General features: G+C 48.1%; 1 protein-coding gene and 1 long non-coding RNA gene across 5 annotated transcripts; one reads left to right on the forward strand and one right to left on the reverse strand.

The window, feature by feature from the left end:
* Positions 1-1,558: 1,558 nt before the first annotated feature.
* On the reverse strand, positions 1,559-4,559 carry LOC143267775 (uncharacterized). Its single transcript, XR_013043228.1, has 4 exons — positions 4,392-4,559; positions 3,774-3,963; positions 2,363-2,472; positions 1,559-1,852 (listed from the first exon to the last, which is right to left on the reverse strand). It is a non-coding gene; the product is annotated as an uncharacterized LOC143267775 (long non-coding RNA).
* C11H1orf116 (chromosome 11 C1orf116 homolog) lies at positions 3,956-17,810 on the forward strand. Of its 4 annotated transcripts, none has more exons than XM_076547324.1 (4): positions 3,956-4,676; positions 10,552-10,738; positions 14,212-14,389; positions 15,542-17,810. In XM_076547324.1, the coding sequence occupies exons 2-4, from the start codon at positions 10,634-10,636 to the stop codon at positions 17,038-17,040; spliced, it is 1,782 nt and encodes a 593-aa protein (XP_076403439.1). In that variant the 5' UTR covers positions 3,956-4,676; positions 10,552-10,633; the 3' UTR covers positions 17,041-17,810. The 4 variants fall into 4 exon arrangements, with proteins under 4 accessions (XP_076403439.1, XP_015844588.3, XP_076403441.1 ...); XM_015989102.3 differs by having other exon boundaries at positions 4,676-4,803; XM_076547325.1 differs by lacking the exon at positions 3,956-4,676 and adding an exon at positions 7,127-7,617.
* The last annotated feature ends 1,202 nt before the right edge of the window (positions 17,811-19,012 follow it).

The following is a 19,012-nucleotide window of genomic DNA, read 5'->3' on the forward strand; positions in this document are numbered from 1 at the left end:
TTGGAGGCTCTTCACCAGCCGTACTGGAAGCCAACAGAAGGTAACTTAAAACTGTGTGTGCAGCCACTCAGTACAGAAATAGCAATAAAGTTCTTTTCAGACACACAGGAGTTTAAGCATTTGTCCTTGGGAAATTAATAAAAACTGCCGTGCCAAGAGAAGAGGGCTAACACAAGAAAGAAGGTCTACACTCCAAATAACTCAACAGAAAATGGATTTCTCCCAGTTATTTGATGAAGATAACAAAATGACAGCCATTGACCAGCTTACAGAACGCTCTTCCCCCAAACTGATGCAGGTCTGGAGTCTGAAGGAAATTTTTCTTCAGGATGAAAGTAATAGAAAACAATGTATATGTGAGTGTACTGAGAGAGAATTCACATAACGGATAGGGGTGAAGGGTCCAGAGATACACAGAAAAGTGAGCATGTTGTATCTAATAGCTCAGCTGCCAACAGTTGTGTGATAACAGGAAACTGAGTGAGTGAGTGAGTGTGTGTGTGTGTGTGTGTGTGTGTGTGAGAGAGAGAGAGAGAGAGAGAGAGAGAGAGAGAGAGAGAGAGAGAGAGAGAGAGAGAGAGAGAGAGAATATGAAGGTGAGAATGTGGGCATAGATGTGATAGGAACAAACAGTACTGTGTAAAAAACAAAGCCATCCTCTTGCTCAGTAGAAAGAAGATGTCCATACCCAATCTGTAAACATAAATTCCAAACTTCCTCAGCAGGTGCAGGTGGGCTAGAGAAACATCCGAAAAGAAATAGGGAAGAACCTACTCCTGGAAACTACTTAGCAATTATGTAGTGTCAGAAACTAAAGTCTACTTTAGTATATGACTTAGTTTCCATTCATATTAGGCTTAGTAAGACTCATCCTTTGATGAGAGCTTGGCGGCTTATTAACTGTGGCCTATTCTAGAATTTATAGCCAAGTTATACCCTTGAACCCATTCCTAGTCTTTCCTTATTTAGGATCAGCTCTGCATTCCCAGCCTCTACTTAACTGTAAACGTTTCCTTTCTGCCAGTATCTCAGAGGTCACACTTAGAGCCAGCCCCAGCACATATCACCACGAAGGGATGGGGCACCAGGTGTTCCCTGAGAGTAAAGCTAACAATCTTCCTTCAAGAGAAAAGGAAGGACGACACTGACCAGTGGAGTGTGCATGAGTATGAAGTTTGGATGGAGGCCCTCAGCTGGTCTGCAGCCTGACTTTGTAAGGAACCCCAAGGAGCCGGTGTTATTTATTTTGACTTCAAGTGAGTGTGGATGTGTGTGCACACACCTGCCCATACTTGGGTCACCTAAGTGACTGCCTCACTCACTGAGTCAGGCTGACTGCGGAGGGAATGATAACGCAGCCTTTAAAGGTCACTGTACTACCGCAGGGACAAGGACTATGGCGACAGAGTCCTGGAAGCCGATCTGTAATTGGGTGTCAGAATCAGATCATCGAATAAGAATTCATTTCCAACTCTCAGCAATTATCTCTGCAGACACAAATGACCTACATCGACCATCAAGCTTTATTTCAGGTAGTTCTGACTTGGGGGGGGGGGTGTCTTCCCTTGTCTGTAGTCCAGGCCACCTTCTTAATTCACTTGGAACCTTGGAGGTTCATATGTTTCCAAACAAAACGTAAAGCAAAGCAAAACCATGCTCAATTCCAGAGAAAATAATAAGGCCATGGAGAGCAAGAAAGACCAGAGTTAGGATAGTAGTTTATTTCAACCAGGACACGTGTGCTTTGAGGAATGGGGGGAGGAGCTGAGGCTTATACATAAAGTTTTATACCTCAGTAGTAGACAGCAGGCTGCTGTGCCCAGGTACCTGAAATATTTCCCAAGAAGAGTGTCTAGGGTGAAAGAGAAAACAAAAGGATTATTTTATATTTAAAAGTCACGCGGGAGGCCGGGCAGTGATGGCACATGCCTTTAATCCCAGCACTTGGGAGGCAGAGCCAGGAGGATCTCTGTGAGTTTGAGGCCAGCCTGGGCTACCAAGTGAGTTCCAGGAAAGACACAAAGCTACACAGAGAAACCCTGTCTCGAAAAAACCAAAAATAAAAAATAAAAAAAAAGTCACCTGGGAAAAAATAGGGAACCCTCCAAATTATTCTAATTTTATTATAAGTTGAAAAATTGCCTGTTCAAAAAATTGAATTTTTTGCTTATATTTTAAGCAAATGTGTAAATTACTCATCTATATAAACCTGGATCAAATCCAGCAACTCCAGCCATGGGTGGAGCTCCAGTTGCAATGAACTGATTGTGGAGATCCCTTCCTGTTTTCTCAGTATTATGACATCACATGTGTTTGATGATGTGTTAGAAACAGAGGTCATAGCCCTGAAGATCTTAGTCACCTGTGACATATGACGCTGACAGGGTACGGGGTTGTCCCAAGCTTTCTCAGAGTTCCTTCCACATTATTCCTCATCTTGGCCCTGGGATAATGTAGTTATTTCCTTCCCACCTATGATCACAGGGAAGAGATGGAAACCATGTGTCATCCTAGAAAACATGAACATCTGTCTGCAAGTCAGTAGTGAAATAGAGAATGGCACAAACTGTTAGAATTAAGGATGCAAATTATTTTTGCACTTAATGCTTCCCACTGGGGAATTTTTTTTTTCCAAAATATAGGCAGACTGGGATCATACTGGTGCCTTTCAACTGTGATGATTGATATTGTCAGTTTTACTGTATAGGAAATAAATGGTGAGGTCCCTCCTCAATACGAGCTGAATTCAGAGCTCTGCGGTCACAAATAAGCATTAGGCCCTCTCTCCCCTAGCTGCCCGCTGGTGCCTACTTGTCTCGGAACTCTGAGACTGGGAAGTGACAGCTATGTGACCATAGCTGAGTCCACCAACAGAAACTAAGGCATTCTCAAGCCCCAAGAGATTCATTTAATAAGGCTTTGGTTTATCTCAAACCAATAGAACAGGGAATTTGGGAGGAGTCCAAGCTGGAAGAGAATAAAGATGGTAACTCTGGGTACCAGCACATAGGAAAAGGCCAGAATTACACAAAAGCAGGAACTTTACACACCACTGTTCCCTGCCAGAATGCCATGCCAGCTGTTCTTGCTGTCGCTACACTAGTATATTAAAAACTGTTTCATTTCACTAGTCTCTTGAAATTGTTTTTGCAGAGTGAGGGTCTTGCTTCTTGAATCAGAACCTAAACTCATGTAGGAAACATGCCTCTGTGCATAGCTGTGAGATCTTATCTAGATTAGGTTAATTGAGTTGGGAACACACACCTCCATCCCCCACTCCCCCACCTCTCCACCCCCCCCCCATACTTAATGCTGGCAGGACAGTTCCAATGACTGGGGTCCTGGAGGACTGAATAAAAAGGAGGAAGTAAGTTGACCACTAGTGATTTCTGCTTCCTGACTGGACAAGTCGTCTAACCTCCCTATGAAGTGTGGATAGTAACAATGCCAGTGCTTTTAAGTTGAAGCAAAAATTAAATAAGACATCAAAATGCTTAATGTAATACCCAACACACAGCAAGGGCTTAAATTGAGCAATCCTTGCATGATTGATTCTGAGTTTCCTTTTTGCCCTTTTACTGCCAGCAAGTGAAATACCTTTAAAGTTGGTAGTTCTTAGGGATAAGCTACCGTCAGGAAACTAAGGCCACTTCTGGACAGAAGTCCCGCCTGGCATGAGCGGCCTCTACCTGGAGGGAGATTGCTTCCTGAAAGCCAAAGCCGGAGATTCCTCCCATGCACACCAAACATCTCCCCACAAGAGAAGTACTTGCCAGACTGGTGGGGAGCTGACTTTACATGTACAATATGTCCATTGCCACCGTCTCTAAGCAGCCAAAAGGGGCCAGAAACTCAAATGACAGAGTTCAAGTTCTCTCCTTTCTGGCTGTTGGTTCTAGCAGTTGTTGTTGTTGCTGTTGTTGTTGCTGCTGTTGTTGTTGTTTAAATCCAGAAAAGGACTTCCTAGAGGAAGGAGAGAAGGTGGTTCTATTTCCCCAGAAGGAAAAAGGCCAGGACGGCTGTCAGCAAGCCCCAGGGAACGGGTGACTCAGCTCCATCCCTAACCTGGAGATCCCTGAGCCTCCTCCAGACAGGAAACTGTCCCTGGCCGAGCAGTTAGTTAGAAAAGGCGGTTACAAAACTAGCCACCAGTCTACAGAGCGAGATCCAGGGCAGGCACCAAAACTACACGGAGAAACCCTGTCTCGAAAAACCAAAAGAAAAAAGAAAACAAAACTAGCCACCAGAATGGTAGCCTGGAGAATACTCCCAGCTTCCAGTGGAGGAAGGCTGGTCTAAACAGGAAACCCGGTTCTCAGCAGGCCCATAGAAATGCACAGTGGCCAGCCGGACGGTTGTGTTCCTTTCAAGGAGGAAAATCAAGCACCTACCCCGCCAAACTCTCCTTTCTCTCTCCATTCTCAGCTTAAACCAGCGCTTGCCTTCTACTACTTCTACCTTTTTTTTTTTTAAAGCTCTCTATTGGCTCTAAGCCCAAAAGAAGGCGGGGGCAGGAGGTGATTGGCTAAGGCAGAGAAGCACCACCCACTCGTTCCCCTCCGGAGTCCTCCCTGACTGAACAGCTGGAATGAGGAGTAGGGAGAGGAGCTAGGATTGGCTGAGAGTCAGCGGCAGGGTGTGTCCAGGCCCCACAGATGAAGCATTTACCTGTCTAGGTAAGTCAGGGGGAGGTCAAAAGAAGAGAACTGTAGGAGAGGCGGCCGACAGGCAAGCCGTCTCCATCTCTGCCCTTTGGACTAGAAGGGCATTCCTTCCTTCTCCTCAGACCCCAGCCCAGAGAAGGTGAGTCAATCACTGACCAACTCTTGCTTATTCTGCAGCAAAGGAAGGGATCGTAAGGGGAGGCTACAGGGCTGTGCTGGGGAGCGCTGCAAGAGTGTCCCTTGACATCCAACCCGGGGTTTTCATCTCTTGCTCAAGTCTCTCGGCCAGCCTAAGATTAAGCCAGATGAGGTTTTTCTCCGCCCAGAGTTGAAATATTTTTCATGGAGGCCTGGAGAACATCTCTTCCATTTACTTATTTAAGTTACATAAGAATATTGTACAAACAGAAACCAGAGCCAGACATGCTGGTACGCACCTATAATCATAGTACTCAGAAGGCTGAGACTGGAGGATGGAAAGTATGAAACCAGGCTACCAGCAAGTTCCAGGCCAGTCTGTCATACCTGGCAAGACCTGTTTCAAAGGGAAAAATTTTTTTGTTTAGAATTTGGAAATTTCCATCTCTGAACAACTAAGATCAAGTAATGATTTTGAAAATGAGTAATTGGAGCAGAGGGGGGTCATGTAGGTGAGCCAGGTACCTCAGTTTTCCACTTCATTTTTAAAGGAAGCTCCCCCATGACTCGGTGTCTATCTTCATTTAACTAAAGGGTGCAGTGTGTGTGTGTTAGGAGATAATGGTGCACTCTGTGCAGATATGTAAAGCCTGGGGTGAGCTAGATTGTTTGCAATGGAAATGGAGGTTTGGAAACGTTGAGAAAACTCCAATCCAGGCTAGCATTTCATCTTTGGAAAACCCACAGGTAAACTAGCTTAGATTCAGTTCACTTGGGGTCTCCTAGTTCAATCTCTGACTTTACCTGTTAAGAGCTGTAGAGCCTGGAAAACAGAAAGTTACCTGGCCATGCTGGGCCTCACCCACATTTTATTTCATTGCGGCATACCAAGCCTAACCAGATTGCCAAGTGGGGCTCAGGCCGAGGTGATGCCGCAAAGTCCTTAGAGAGGAGAACCAGACCCGGTGGAGGTTTTTCTTCGCACTTCTTCAAGTGTCCCAGCTGACAAAATAGTGCAGCCAGTGAACCTGCCTAAGGAAGCAGCATATGGAAATCCAGTCGGAAGAGTGCATAAACTATCATCATCGTGTGTGTGTGTGTGTGTGTGTGTGTGTGTGTGTGTGTGTGTGTGTGACGTGCAGCTGCTAACTTGACCTTCTGCAGAGGAAAAGACATCAGCACATAGCCCTAGAGCAATGGCTCTCAACCTCTCTAATGCCATGATCCTTTAATACAGTTCCTCATGTTATGGTGACCCCAACCATAAAATTTTTTTTCATTACTACTCCATAACTGTAATTCTGCTACTGTTATGAGTCATAATGTAAATATTGTTTAGAGACAGAGGTTTGCCAAAGGGGTCACAACACATAGGTTGAAAACCATTGCCCTGGATGAATATATTGAGTTTCTGGTCGTGAATGCTGGAGCTTTAAATGTTATCTTCCCTTAGCCCATAGAGTCAGCCTGCTTCAGTCACTGAAGGCTATCATTGGCAGCAAACATCAGCAGTAAGGGTCACAGGGGTCACCTGCAATGTCTAACAAGGCTCTTCTGTGCAGATGGTATTTCTACCAAGCCCCTCCCACAAAGCACTGGTCCAAGAGAGACTAGCATTGTACAGATTGCAGTCTTTCTGGAGCTCTCCTTCTGTTTTCCGGGTATTCTCCGGCCAAGGCGCATGCTGAGTCAACTGAAAGCAGAGACCCTTGCCTAAGAGCAGCATTCCTCTGTGACTCGGGGCTGAGTTCTTAGGAGACAGGAGGGTGTGCTCACGGGAGAGGATGTCGAGGATGCCTGGATCTGTTCAGAAGGTCTGATTCAGAGAGCCTAGAATGGCGCTCAAGCCCTCTCCACACCCGCTGCCTTGGATGCCAGGGCTCTGTATCCATTTATTTACTCTCTTGCAAGGCTTGGCTAGTTTTAGAGAAGTAGTTAATATTTAATGTGTCTTTGGATAGGAGGCCCTGACTATAGGCTGTGCACATTTCTTAGCTTGTTCCCTTTACCCCTTAAGTCTCCGAAAGAGGTCAAGGGTGAAAAGATACCAAACTTTCACCTTGAGTGCTTTGCTTGTTTCTCGGGCTTCTTATCAGGCCAGAAATGCCGAGAGTTTCGATTGCTGCCCTGATACAGCCCACAAGTTTCAAGGTTATACATTTGGTAGAAGGAAATAGCACGTCTAGGTTAGGCCAGGCCGGGGAAGGAGAGAGGTGGGAGAAGAAGAGGTGTTTTCTGCTCAGAGGGTCTGAGTCAGAGAACTGGGTGTGGAGTCAGGGGTCCAGCAACTGATTGCTCGCGCATCCTGAGGTTACGTGGCGCCGACATCTGCGCCTGCTGTTTTTTTATTCCCTTATGCCTGCTGTCTGTTGTCAGGATAACCAACTGACCTAGAAATACAAAGCTGAACCCAATAATGCACAGGATTTAAGGTATGACGCAGAAGAGAAGGGGATCTTTGGACTTTTGGTAGCGGAGTGGCCAATGACCCTTACTTGCGTGTGCTGACATCTAGTCAGTCTTGAGATGTCTTTGGTAGGGTGAGGCATTCCTACTTCACTTAGGAATTTGGGAAGACCCCCAGTTTTCTCAGCTGTGGAAGGAAGAAAATGCTACCAGACTCTCCTGAAGATCCTGTTGGCATGTCTGAGAGCGCTTTGTAGCGGCAGCATGCAGATGGTGTGAAGCAGAGCTGTGCCCACTGTCCCTCCTCAGCTGCTTCTGGTGTAGAAACAAGAGTGCAGTGGGCTTCCCTGGCAGGAACCAGAAGCCAGCGACCCACAGGACAGCCTGAAGCACACAGAGAGGAACAAAGGTAGCAATTTTCTCTGAAAGTAATAAGAGGCACCACCCCACCCATTTGGAGAAAATATCCCATTCATTGTAATGAGTCACCTTAAAGATTTATTACTCATTAACCATGGAAAATCGGGGCCAAAAATAGCCCCTTGAATCCACACTGACCCCTTGAAAATAATGGTTTTTGTCTTATACAGTGCCTATTGGGTGCTCACAAATGATAATCTAAACAAACATTCTCCAAATTCTTCTGCGTCACTTACTCTAGGGGAAATAAAATATTATGGAAAGGCTTACAGTGGTGTGTTCAGGCCAAGAAGAAGCCTCCATCCAAGTAGCTCACCCAATAGGCTTACTCAGACAGCATTGTTTTTTAAATTAAGTTAGCTCTTCGACAGTTCCAGACATGTATATAATTTATTCCGGTTGCTCTCTCCCACGGTCTTCCTTGCTTTCCTCCTACCCCATCATCCTTTCCTCTTCCCTACCTGTCCCTCTCCTGCTCTCCCAGATTCATGACTTGAGACTCTGTTGTGTGGCCCATTTAGTTTATTCAGTGCCATCTTGGTGACCAATGGTGGGCTCACCAAGGGGTACACTGAATTCATGCTCCCTTTTTCCCTGAATCTATCCCTAGGAAACAGCTCAGCAGTGAGGGATAGGGCCCTGAGTCCCTCCTCCATCCTTGCTTGGCCATTGGTGGGCCCATTCTTGTGCAAAACCAGTGCAGTCTTCAGAAGTGGATATGCCATGCCTAGATGGTGACATTTCACACACACACACACACACACACACACACACACACACACACACACACACACACCTACCTACTGCATTTCTGGCTCTCTCAGTCTTTCTTTCTCTCTCTCTCTTTCTTTCTTTCTTTCTTTCTTTCTTTCTTTTTAAGATTTATTTATTTATTATGTATACAGAGGAGGGCGCCAGATCTCATTACAGATGGTTGTGAGCCACCATGTCGTTGCTGGGAATTGAACTCAGGACCTCTGGAAGAGCAGTCAGTGCTCTTAACCTCTGAGCCATCTCTCCAGCCCTCTCTCAGTCTTTCTACCCACTCTCCCACAATATTCCCTGAGCTTTGGTGGGACAGTATGAATGTCTTGTTTAGGACTGAGCACCCCTGTTGCCTACACTCAGCACTGTGTGCAGACATGTTTCTGCAGACAGCAGTTCTGGGTGGCCTTGCGGAATGTTAGGAATAGTGATTGTCTGAACCTGGACAATCACTAACGAAACGCATAGCGGAAATGACTAAAGTTAGTCCACAAAGGTCTTGAGCTTCTGTCTCTTTGGGTTTGGGATGTTGAGGAACTGACCTCATGGAGAAAATGCTAGAGCTACCCCACACAGTATTGATTAGCATAGGGCTTCTTTGTTGTCCCTTCCCTTCTGGGCTGTTCCTCATTTCCTGAGAGGAACCTCAGGAACCCTATGTGACTCAGGACCATCTCTCTCCCCAGCATCCTGCTCATCCTTCCATGCCCCATTTACGGGTCTCTCTAAGCAGGGGAGGAGCCTTGTGAGGCCTTGCCTTACCCTTGCCAGTGTGACCAGGTTGGAAGACTGGTTCACCTAACTGAGCCCAAAGCTCACATTGGCACTGGTACAACTATTGGCAGAGAAATGTGTATCCTGGCATCTAAGCCCCAAGTCCCCAGATCTAGTAAAACATACTGTCCCAGGACAATTTATCTTCTATTAGGAGAGTAGAAGAAATGATTAAAATATAGTATAGTGTTACAAGCAAAATATGGATTTGAATCATATAAGATTTATTGTAATTCTAGCTCTCCCCCAACTTTCTTTTTGCCCTTGCAACTGACTTTTGTTCACAATTCTTTAAAATTTTCATTTTCCATAAGAAGAGTCATTCATGACCTGCTCTTCTCTGGTGGACTATTTCACACAAACAGATGTGAAAAATCCTCAGCAGAGATGAGGTGGTTCATTGCTTTGGTTTGGTTTTTGCTATTTCGATTGCCACAATGAACTTGAACCGTTTCTCCCCATAGAAGCTGGGGTCGGGAGGAGCTCCACTGGACATTTTTCTTGTTCATTTGGCGTAGTCTAGGGAACTTCACTGCGAATGCGTGAATGGCAGAATACAAGTGTCATGTGGGGAAGATGGGGTTGCACTCGACCACTGCAGGTGCCATGTGCCCAGGGCAGAAAGATGACTTCAGCCCACTTGGTGCCAGTGTCATGTGTATGATATTATTAACAGTGATTGCAGGCGACATTCTGGGGCATAAACTGTACTACATAGGCCGTTCCATTTTTCCTGTTCTCATAATAACTCTAAGAAGTACATTATTAAGGCCCTGTTCCTTCTCTCAAGCCTGTAATTCCCCATTTAGACAGAACCCTTCTCTCCAAAACTCTTGTGCTTGGGTTTAATCTGGTCCGAGATGAATCTTGTCTGATTTTTATAAGAATAATGGTAGTTATCCTTTTAATTCCCTTGCTGATTATCTGCTACCAGCAGAGCTGTGTGTGCTAACTGGCCTCTCCTTTAACCCTTACATTAATCATATTTAACAAGTAATTTGCCTAAAATCAACTAACTAAGTGGTTCAACCAGGATTTGAATCCAGAACCCAAGCCCTCAACCTTGTAATATGTATTGGGTTGCAGAATGAAATTGCAAGTTAAACTCCTTGCTTCATAGAGGAAACAAAATCAGCCAAGAGGAAGACTCCAACCTCTTTCCTGAGTCGCCTGCCTCTCTGGTCCCTGAATCCATCCTTCTGCATGCGTTTGAACCAGCTTAGGTGTCCCTCCATGCAGACTGGGGGTGGAGTTCAGACAGGCCTGGCCGTGGCCCCCTTCCAACTCTGTGCTTGCTTGGTGTCTTGCTGCCCTAAAAGCCCCAGGGCCCGCAGTGCTTTGGGAAGGCTCTGCTCACACGTGGCTGTGATTGTTCTCTTTTCAGGCCCAGCTTGGGACATTCTTCACTTCCCTTCACTTCCCCTCTGGGAGTCCCTTTCACCCCCGCGCCTTGCTTCGGGCGGGCGATGCCCAAGAGGGAGCTTTGGCCAGCAGGGCCGTGCTCAGAACCCGGGACCCACATCGGCAGCTGTGACAGCATGATGAGCGCCACCTCCGCCCACTCTGGATCTGTATGTACTCTCTCCCTCTCGCAACCTGGCCTGCTCTGCATCCCCGCCCGCCCGCCCGCCCTACCCCGCCCTGCCCTGTCCTGTCCTGTCCGGCCGTGCCACCCACCATCACTCACTGCACCTTCTCTTTCATCTTCTGCACCAGGGAGTGAGTCACTGGATTCTTGCTGCTTCTGAGTCACCTCTGCTTCTAGAGAGAATTGGGTGGGACAACCTCAGAGAGCAATAGGATCAATACCCAACCACCCCTGCTTTCGTTAGATTAAAGGGCTTCGGTGGGGAAAAGGAGCAGGCACTTGGGTCATGGTGGAAACTGGAAGGCAGAGTCTTGTAGCACATGGACTCTTAAAATTCTCTGCAATGAATAGCATGGCTTTGGTTTTCCACAAACAAACAAACAAACAAAACAAAAACAAACAAACAAAAAACAAAAAAAGAGACTGGAGTAACTGGGACCCTTATGGAGCTGAACACATCCAGATTCCCTCCATAGAAGCCATACTACCTTGAGCATATCATCAATTTCTCTACACTTCAGCCTCCTCAGTTTGGGGTTGTTTGTTTGTTTGTTTGTTTGTTTGTTTGTGGTTGAGACACTGGGTTGTGATCTCACTGCATTGCCCTGCCTAACATGGCATTCAGGCATTCACTATGTCAACCAGGCTGGCTTTGAACTCACAGAGAACCACCTACCTCTGACTCCCAAGTGCTGAAATTAAAGTTGTATACCACCACACTGAGCTAGTCTCCTCCGTTTTCAAATAGGGAAAATATTAGTCCCTAATCTTAATGGTTCTTGGAGGGAGTAATAAGATGTGTTTGTTGTATGACTTTTCCTGGGGAGGCTTGACAGGGCGCAGACAGACCAAAGAGATGATTCCTAATATGGAGAGTTACCTACAGGAGCATGGGTGACAGCTTCAAACCTACATCCCTGCTGCTCCCTGACCAACTTGCAGATAATCTCACAAAGAATCTCTCTCTCTTCCTCTCTCTCTCTCTCCCTCTCTCCTCCCCCTCTTTGCATTTGCCTACTGCCTACATAACCTTGGGGAGGGGCCATGTGAATCCTGGAGCCTTCTGAGCTCCCTGAGTAGTCTGAGTTTTATCAGCTGTCTGAGTCTTATACGTTTCCCCCAAAAGGGAGTGTCTGGGGTTAGAGGACAGCTAAGCAGCGTTAAACAGCGTTTAGAAAGCTAGGGGTAGGGTGCTGCCCAACGGTAGACTGATTACCTAGTGTCGACAAGCCCTGAGTTCCATCCCCAGTGCTTCATAAAAAAGAGAAGGAAAAAAAAAGCTTTTCTCGAGGAGTATATTGGCATACACCCAGTCTCAACACCTGGGAAGCTAAGGTAGGGAGACCACGTTCTCCGCCAGCCTGTGCTCTATAGCAAAACTTTGTCTAAATAAAAAGGGCTCATGAAATGGCTCAGGAGATGAAGGACGAGTTCTATTCTCAGATCCACATGGCACAAAGAAAAATCTGACTCTTGGGTGTTTCCTCTGACCTCTGTACACTCAGTAGCACACACATGTCCACAAACAAACACAAAATAAATAATAAAAAATTTTAAATAATAAAATAAAGTAATAAAGCACTTAAAATTTACCTCTATGTAGAAAATAAATGGCCCTCTATGTACAGAGATAGAACTGTCTGAAATCACAATGCGTAGCTGTTTATGAGAACATGTAATAAGCTATATTTTTTTCTGGACATGATTTTAAATTCTGGGTGTTATAAAGTTGGGGTGAAGGAGTAAATATGCCTTACATCCAAGGTTAGCATTCCTTTGCTGTTTATCATTGTAACGGAGGGTATGGACGTTGTTGTATATGAGAATTTAAGCTGTGGCTGGAGATGCAGCTCAGGGGAAGTGTTTGCCCTGCAAGCACCGAGTTCTGGGTTAGATCCCAGATACTGCAAACAAAAACCCAGTTGATTACCAGGTGGAGAGAGGTGAATCAGGAATTCAAGGCCATCCTCTACTACATAGCAAGTTCAGGGCCAGCATAGGCTACAAGAGACCCAGTCTCAAAAAGCAAGAGAGAGAGAGAGAGAGAGAGAGAGAGAGAGAGAGAGAGAGAGAGAGAGAGAGAGAGAAGGAAGGAAGGAAGGAAGGAAGGAAGGAAGGAAGGAAGGAGAGAAAGAAAGAAAGAAAGAAAGAAAGAAAGAAAGAAAGAAAGAAAGAAAGAAAGAAAGAAAGAAAGAAAGAAAGAAAGAAAGAAAGGAGGAAAGAAAGAAAGAAAAGAAAGAAAAGAAAAGAAAGAAAGGAGCTGGGTGGTAGAGGTACACTCCTTTAATGAGCACTCATGAGGCAGAGGCAGGTGGATCTCTGTGAGTTCAAGGCCAGCCTGGTCTAAAGAGAGATTTCCAGGATAGCCAGGGTTACAGAGAAAACCCTGTCTTGAAAAAACAAAAACAAACAAACAAAAAGAAGCAAAAAGGAAAGAGGGTTATGAAAGGTGTCTACCAAATGTTAGTATTTAATATTGTTGATGGGCTTGTTGGTTGGTTGGTTGGTTGGTTGGGAGACAGGGTCATCCTGGGACTCAACAGTGTGCCCTCCACACCTGGATGGAAAAGGCAAAGTGCTTGCAGTAGATGCACATTTTCCCGTTGACGTGAGAGGCTGGGAACACAAGGACAGCATCCTACTTCTGACTGCGGACACCAGCGTGAACGCTCCCGTTCCATTGGCTAGTCTATAAAGGAGAAATCCAGAGGGCAGTGATGAAGAGCTTTATTCAAGGAACTCCCAGAGCTGTTTGGGGAAGGCTCCCTTGGTACGCAGGTCCAGGCATCTGACAGGGACAGGCAAGATTGGCAGGGTTATTTAACAACCTCTTCCCTGCTCCCCAAGATATTTCTAGGACTATCTGGCAACCTTCCCCAGGAATCTTGGTGAGTCTGGACAGTAAGTGCTGGAGTGTCGCAGGCGTTAGGAAGAGGGGTGGAACTGCCTAGAGAAAGCTCAGACCAAATGTCACGCATCCCCGTAGCTCCTTTTGGTTTTCACTTAGCTGCTGGCGGCACCGGCCTGCCAGGTAGCAGCTGAGAGGAGGCAGAAGTACTTTGAAAAGTTACAGGAGACACAGTGGAGTTTTAGCCATGTTTGTTACCCATACAATTCAGAATTAGATGGGAGACATACTTGTTGAAATATTGTTGAAAATCACGTGGAACCGGGATGAAACCCCGGGGCTGCTTCTGATCTGGGCCGCTAAGCATTCCGCTTACTCAGGACTAAGCAGTAGAAAGGCCTTTGCCAACCATCTGCCTACCCAGCCTTCAGAACTGGTTCCTGGTGGCTTTGGCCTGCCAGTCCTCCTCGGCGCCTACTGTTGCAGGGAGCAGCTTCACAGGTTGGCAGAGCAGAACCAGGGAAAGGTTGCCAGCTTCGCAGTGCTCTCCCCCCCCCGCAGGGTGGGTCTCGGGGGGCCCCCCATCTCACGATTCCTTCTCCCCGCAGAGTGACAACAGTTACGACTTCCTGTCTGCCGAAGAGAAGGAGTGTCTGCTCTTCCTGGAGAAGACCATTGGCTCCCTGGAGGCTGAGGCTGACAGTGGACTCTCCACGGACGAGTCAGAGCCAGCCACCAGTCCTGGAAGTTTCCGAGCACTACCCATCACCCAACAGGCTCCCCAGGGTAAGAGACTGTCTAGGGTGGCAACTCTCAGAAGACCAGTGTCTTCTCACTCTCCGCCTCACTTGCCCTCTGCAGCAAGCTCCTAGGCAGAGAGGGAGCCCTGCAGTCTGCTAGCCAGACTAAAGCCTTGTCTCCAGAGGGAAGGGGTAGGGGTGGGGGACTCCTGAGAAGCCAGCTTCTGCTGACTTTCTATGAAGTAACCGAGGCCTAGGAGGGAAAGGGGTTTGGCTAGCTCCCTTCCTGTCAGGGAAGAACTCAGAAAGAGATATGATACTGCGTGTAGGGAGGAGCCAGAGAGGCCCAAGTAATTGGCCCAGGAGAGTATGATTCAGCATAGGGAGCTAATCTGGGTGACCCAGAGAACAAGACTGGGGGAGATAAGAGTGTCCCAGCAGCACCTGGTCCCTTGAGGGCTCTGTCTAGAGACAGCAGAAAGACAGTGGAGTTCCAGTTCAGTAGATGAGGATGGGATGGCACACGGGTGTTGGGGAATGTGTCCCAGGGTAAACAGGAAAACATTGCTACTGTGAACAATCCCACCGGCACCGTTGACTCGTTCAGTAAATACTTTTAAATACTTGTCACAGCCTTTGGCCCTCCACTTAGGCAGAGCAGAAATGGAAAACTTCAGGTACCCTGGGGCTAATTCACTGAGCCCAGTGGACCTCACATACCCGCCGAGATCACTAGGCAAGATACCATGGCACTCACTGGTACAAGGCACTACGCTACCATAGAGTCATCCAGGCTCTCACAGAAAGTGAAAGCAGAGCGCCAAAGCATGTCCAGTTGACAGCAAGAGCCTCCCCTGGCCTCAGTTACCTGGGATCCATGCGATAGCATGAAGACCATCTTCAAGTCTCTCCCTGACTTTGAGGCATGCATGGAAGGCGGGGAGAGCCTGAGTTAAGATTTTGAAGCAACTCAGAAGTGATGTCTTCCAACCATTCTGGAAAAACCAATGCCCAGTCAAAAAGAACCTGTCGTTTTTGATCTACGAGTCTTTGTGACCTGCAGGAAACGGTGCTGCCCTGTTAAGAGGAGGCAGAGTCAGACAAACCCCATTCATGGGGGAGTGTGTGCTTTCTGCTTAGTAGCAGCAGCCTTCTCCCTCTGCTCACGCTTCTCCCCTCTTCTCTTTAATCCCCACAGGAAACCCAGAGGTGAGAGACACTCAGCAAGTGCCCTCACCAAAGAGAGTGGCCCACTCCTCTGGTCCTCCTGGGTCTCACGGTCTGGGCCTCAGGTCTGGTTCCTACAGCCTTCCCAGAAACCTCCACTTTGGCAGAAGCCAGAACCTCACGGAAAGCGCCACCCAGACGAACAGCCACGGATCTGAAACACCGGAGGTGTTAGCAGAGCCTGAGGAAGGGCGGACCAGCCAGAGCACTCAGCCCATCCAGCCGCCAGCCCCATCCCAGCAGCCTACCCTTGACCTGAGCACAGTTCTCATTCCCCCACCAGAGGCTTTTCAAGACATTAGGCCAAGACAAAGCGGGGAAGAGAGCCTACCTGAAGAGCTAGGAGAGAAGAGACACACACCACAGGCTGGTACTCCGGTCAGCTCCCAGAAGAAAGAGGAAATGTCTTCGGAAACGATGTCCCATAAGGCCACTGAGAAAGGCCGGACAGAAGGTCCGCCACAGCCACAGCTACCTCCTCAGAACACAAGAGCTGAAGAGGCTCCCCTGCCATCAGAGGTCAAGCCAAATATCCAACAGGCTCCCCTCACGGCCTCCAAGCCCCGCAGGCTGCCTCCTAATATCGTACTGAAGAGCAGCCGCAGCAGTTTCCACAGCCACCCCCAGAACTGGCTGTCACACCCCACCGAGGCTGCAGACTCTGTCCCTGTCCCTTCTTCCCTGCAGGAACAACAGAAAGCCCGCAGAGAGGCTCTGGCCAAGCTAGGGCTGCCCCAGGACCAAGATGACCCCAGCCTACCGGTAAGACATACAAGTACCCTCAAAGTCAAGGAGGCCCAGGCTCAGAGCCCTTCCCAGGCCCGGGCCGTGGTTCAGCAGACACCTCCAACCACGGCCCCAGGGGCTGCTTCTGCTGCAGGGAAAACTTCCCCAGGGAAGGCTGTCACCCCAATGGCCTCTTCGGGCAAGAGGGTCCCTGCCCAGGAGACCCCTCCAGGGAAGGTTGCAGCTGCCAAGTCTATGCCCATTCCCATCCCTAAGGCCTCAAAGGAAAACAGTTCCCTGACACGGCCCAAGCCTGATCCACGGCTGACCCTGCAGGAAAGTAGCATCCCCGGCCTGAGACAGATCAACTTCAAGTCCAATACCCTGGAGCGTTCAGGCGTGGGGTTGAGCAGCTATCTCTCGGCGGCAGAGAAAGACCCCAAATGCCAAACCAGTACATCTCTGGGAAAGAGCCCCGTCTCGGACAAGGCTTCACCCAGCGTCTTGCGTAACTCCCGGCCCCGGCCTGCCTCCTTGGGCATGGGAAAGGACTTTGCAGAAATCCAGGGGGGCAAATTGGTTGGCCTGGAGCAGGGCCCGCGCGCCCAGCAGCTGTCCTTCAGAGGACAGAGCCACGACAAGCTTCCTCGCCCGCCCTGTGTCAGTGTTAAGATATCCCCCAAGGGCATCCCTGAGGGACACAGGAGGGAGGCTCTAAAGAAGCTGGGACTGCTGAAGGAGTAGCCAGGCCGCCGACCGGCACAGCCGGCACCAACCCACCGGAAGAGACTGGCTCTACCTAGAGCCTTCGCGGCCTCACAGCTCAGGGCTGGCGTCTTCCCTGCCTGGGGTGGAGAAGGAAGAGGTTTGAGTCCAAGCATATGTGTGTACTCAGAGCAGCTGTGCTGTTCAGTACTGACAGAGATCATTCTAAAGACGCGGAGTCTCGCGGGAGCGGGAGGGAGAAGGAGAGGGAAGCCTTACGTATCACCGACACGGTTTATGTAACACAAAGAGTCGCTGTTCAAAACTCCGTTCTTGGTTGAGATTTTACACGTATAAAGTTCAGCCTGTCCCAGAACTGAGTGGAATAGAGTCCAGGGAGAAGTGGACCTGAGAAGTAAGGTTGGATGAGATAAAGGAGGTGGAACACTTAAAAAGATGAATTACATTGCACACGTGACTATGGTCACATGAGCTGTGGGATGAGTTTCTGCAGTCAATGGAGACTGGCTCCTCTATGCCATGCCTCTCTCTCAGGGTCTTCTGGAAATGGCCTGAGGCCAAGGGGAGCTGGTTCAGTATCTCTTTCCCCACTCACTGCCTTTCCCTGTCTATGGTTCTTGCAGGGTGGGACATATCCCTGTCTCTAGATCTCATAGTTCACTGACAGCAGGAGGCACTCCCAGGTCTGAGAAAAGCTGGGTAAATGGCACACACCCCTCCATTTCTACCTGGAAGAATCCATGTCATGGGCTTGAAGAATATAATAATAAACTGTGCCATGGCCTGTGGCTCTGGAGTCCCCGTTCTTCCTGCTTTCCATTTCCCTGGCTGGTTTCAGGGCAGGTCAACACTGAGCTGGAAGCCCAGCCCAGTGGCTTTATGAATACAGAATTGCTCCTGAACCTCCCCTGCTGTTCAAGAGTCTTCAGGTTTCCTGGGGGCTGGAGAGGTATCTCCATGGTTAAGAGTGTGTAAGGCTCTTGCAGAGAACCAAAGTTCAATTCCCAGCACCCACTCAAAACTGCTTACAACTCCAGTTCCAGCTCTAGGGGATGCAGCACCCTCTTCTGGCCTCCAACGACTCCTACACTCATGTGCACATACTCGCATACAGCTGCACACTTAACATTTTATGAGGGTTTTTTTTTTTAAAGAAAGTTTTCAGGTTCTTTCAGTTCCAATGATGGAAACTCAGCACACACACACACACACACAGACTATTAGAATGGAGGGAAATCTTAGAAAAGCTCCCTCCAGCTGCATCAAATTCATTCTGCCATTTAGTACCAGCTGAAGCTGGACCCCGGGACTTGAAATGCTCACACGGAACAGCTCACCGAACGCAGTTGACACGTCAGTCAGATCACCACACCATACTGCCGTCACGGCCTCTCAGCCACCATTCTAGGCCCTTCAGAATTCTAAAGCGTCTTCCAAAACACCAGGATTAGTATTTAGAAGAATATGTGATACTGTTTATTTTTTTCTTTAACAAGGGGGTATATTGTAACTCGTTCTTAATCATTCTTCCTCCCAATTTCCGAACAAGTTGTTCATGTCTTGAGTGAAATGGGTGAGTCTTGTGGCCTAAATGTCCAGGCATGGCCAGACACGACCCTCTTTTCCTTTCAGTGGTATATCCTGTGATGACTGTGAGCCAGTGGTAGTGGAGATGCCCAGAAGGGGCGAGCAGGCAAGCGACTGCTGCTGGAAAGATGACCCTTAGTCCTGTCATCTCTGGTCGGTGTCCGTAGGGACCCGTTGCCGTCAAAGATCAAAACTTCTGGAATGATGAGACGATTAGGATTAAGGGCAGCAAATGACTCCACCCCATCACGGTATGTGGGGTGTGGGTGTGGCAGTTTCTGTGTACACTCTTACACACCCCCACAGACTCACACACCCAAACGTCTGCTACCTGTTTCCCAGCTCCAGCTGAAGACCTGACCTCTCAGAGCTGGTAAGGACTCCCACATTGGCCAAGCTCTAT

Source organism: Peromyscus maniculatus, chromosome 11 (genome assembly GCF_049852395.1).
Source record: "Peromyscus maniculatus bairdii isolate BWxNUB_F1_BW_parent chromosome 11, HU_Pman_BW_mat_3.1, whole genome shotgun sequence".
Lineage (NCBI taxonomy): Eukaryota > Metazoa > Chordata > Mammalia > Rodentia > Cricetidae > Peromyscus > Peromyscus maniculatus.